Here is a 2,719-nt window from a genome sequence, read left to right on the forward strand (position 1 = left end):
AAGTAATATTTTGAATCGTTACTGTCCAGCCAAACACAAATACCATAAGGCGAGGAAGAAAGCAGTGAGAAGAAAGAAAGGGAGAAAAGAAAGAAAGAAAACTTGTCTGTGTTGACCAGAATTGGAGGAATGAAAATATTTTTCACAATAGGAATGCCAGGTCCTGTCATTAGAGGATGGAGTGGTAGCTGCAGTGTTTGTCAAACTGGGAAGTGGTGTCAGACGGTTTCGTGGGGAAAACAGAAGTTCGGATTAATCTTTAACTCGACACTTTTAGAAAGAGATAAGAATAGCCTTCTCGGAGCGACATGTACCGTCAGGAAGAGACTTTAATGACAACGTTTACAAAAGAAGTATCTCTGTAAATCCAGCGAGGGATTCAATACAGCCGTGTAACTAAAGAGGAGGAAACACGAATGTTCAGAGCATCGTTCCTTTTTTTTTCTCCTTTCTTTTTCTCTCTTTTTTTTTTTTTTTTTTTTTTCTTCCCCGTGTTAGCTGTCCCGTTCTTGGCAGAGAGAGGCGGGGGTGTCCCTCTGCCTCGGCCAGAGGGGACGGGCCGTCCTCGGCGGGTACCGGGGGAGCACGGCAGTACCACCCGGCTGCTGCCCGCACCCCACCTTCGGCTGTCTATATCTGATTGTCAATTTTCTTTCAAAGTTTATTTTTATGAAAAACGAGGAAAAGCTCGGGCTTCCAAAGATGTCTAAAAAATTGATTTATGGTTAGTATAAAGACAACAGTATAAATAACAAAGGAGGCGGCAGCTGCTGCGCAGATTGCTATGGAGACCCTAATGAAATTAGCACTATCAGAGGGTTTCTAATTTTTTTGCGTTCTAAGCTTCTAATTTCTTTCCTATTTCAGATAGCCAGAGTGTAATTAAAAAAAAAAAAAAAAAAAAAAAAAAAAAAAAATAAAATAGCCCACCGAAATAATAATATGTGCGATAGATACCCAGTCAATAAATAACCGTTAACCTCACCGAGGTTTTTGTATGCAGGATTTGATCTCGAACAAGATGGCCAAGCGCCCCGCTTTGTGGATCGGCTCCTCAAAGTGGTGGCGCTTCCAACGAACGGGTGGCTTCACCCGGCCGAGCCAGCTGCCAGCCAAGCCACCGAGGTGCTCGCGTGGGGCCAGCCGCTTAGAAATAAATACTTTAAAAATACTTTCGATTTTTTTTTTAAGTGTAACGGCTCTCTGTGCGATGCCACAGTTTGTTTTACTCTATTAATGACTTACGACTTGCTGTCTTAATTAATCCTTACATAAACTACAAACATCAGCCACTGTTACAACTGTTCAAGACTACTCTCTCAACTAGCTCAGACCGAATATACTAAATAGGTGAAATGTAAGTCACCACGGACCTGAATCGCTCTCCCGAAGCATCGGTGAAGAAACTCTACAAATACCCACATAAATACATTAAGACGAGGATAAATAATCAGTGATACAAAAATGTCTCGCTTAAAATAATAAATACATATCATTTAGTCCGATGCGATCCTTACGTCACGGAAGAATTCATAAATTAACTTCTCTGAAACAAGCTCACGCGCGGGCGAGTTCCCACCGCCCACGGCTGGTCTAACACACCTCAGCATGACGCGCTGCTAACACTACGGCATCTCTAAGACTTACCTTCAAGTACATCATTACCAGCTTATCAGTCCCTCGGTCTGCGGGATATTGCACTGTCATGCTTAACACAGCTCTAAGAGGAAGGCTCCCGCTCGCGGACCTACCCGGGGCTGCGGAAGAAAGAAAGAGGGGGGCTGCTAGGGGAGACAAATCCACTAACACTGTTGGCACTCGAGAGCAAAGTAACACTGTCCCGTCAGAAAAGTGAGGTAATGGAGAGGGGAGCGGGCCCCGCCGGCCGCCGCCCCGCTACAGATGCGTGAGCTTGGGCGCCTCCTGCATCCGTCCCTGAGAGGTGTGGTGGGAGGAGAGGTCCGTGTAGGTGGGGTGGGGGTCGCAAGGTCCGTGGTGGTGGCCGCCGGGGATCTGGGCGGCGCAGCTGTAGTCCACGCTGGCGGAGGAGGGGTGCTGCAGGTGCCCCAGGTTGAACATGGGGCCCGAGGCCGGCATCGAGTCCACGAAGTTGCCCCCCACGTAGACCGGGCTGCCCTGCAGGCTGGGGTTGGCGAAGCCGCCGCCGCCGCTCTGCATGGGGTGGGGGTCGTACTCCGCGCCCGCGTAGCGCTTCTGTTGCGGCAGGCAGCTGCTGAGCGGCGCCGTGTAGGCGGCCAGCCCGTACATGCTCTGCTGGGGCTTGGCGAAGGAGGTGGGCGAGGGCGCGTCGTAGCCGAGGCTGTTGACGCTGGGGAGCTGGCTGGAGTAGCCGACGTGGTTTGGGCCGCTCAGGGGGGGGCTGCGGTCCGGGGACTGTCCGACGGGGGAGTGCATGATGCCTTTGGCTTTCTGGTCCTTTTTGTACTTCATCCGGCGGTTCTGGAACCAGATCTTGATCTGCCGCTCCGTCAGGTTCAGCAGGTTGGCCATCTCCACCCGGCGCGGCCGGCACAGGTAGCGGTTGAAGTGGAACTCCTTCTCCAGCTCCACCAGCTGCGCGCTGGTGTAGGCTGTGCGCACACGCTTGGAGGCCGGCCCGGGCGGGCTCTTGTCCTCGCAGCTCTCTCCTGCGGGGAAGAGGCACAGAGAGCCGTTGGTCCCCCCCGAAAGCCCCCCCACCCCGGGGTTCCCCGGAGCC

General features: G+C 51.8%; 1 protein-coding gene across 1 annotated transcript; it reads right to left on the bottom strand.

Moving 5' to 3' along the window:
• Positions 1-1,766: 1,766 nt before the first annotated feature.
• Positions 1,767-2,682, bottom strand: HOXD3 (homeobox D3; the record flags this gene model as incomplete). The annotated part of the gene is made up of 1 exon (XM_026852434.1): positions 1,767-2,682. A coding segment is annotated over one exon (786 nt), but the record flags the coding sequence as incomplete, so codon positions are not given.
• Between the last annotated feature and the right edge of the window lie 37 nt (positions 2,683-2,719).

This window comes from Athene cunicularia (genome assembly GCF_003259725.1).
Source record: "Athene cunicularia isolate RWA chromosome 7 unlocalized genomic scaffold, athCun1 chr7_part1, whole genome shotgun sequence".
NCBI lineage: Eukaryota > Metazoa > Chordata > Aves > Strigiformes > Strigidae > Athene > Athene cunicularia.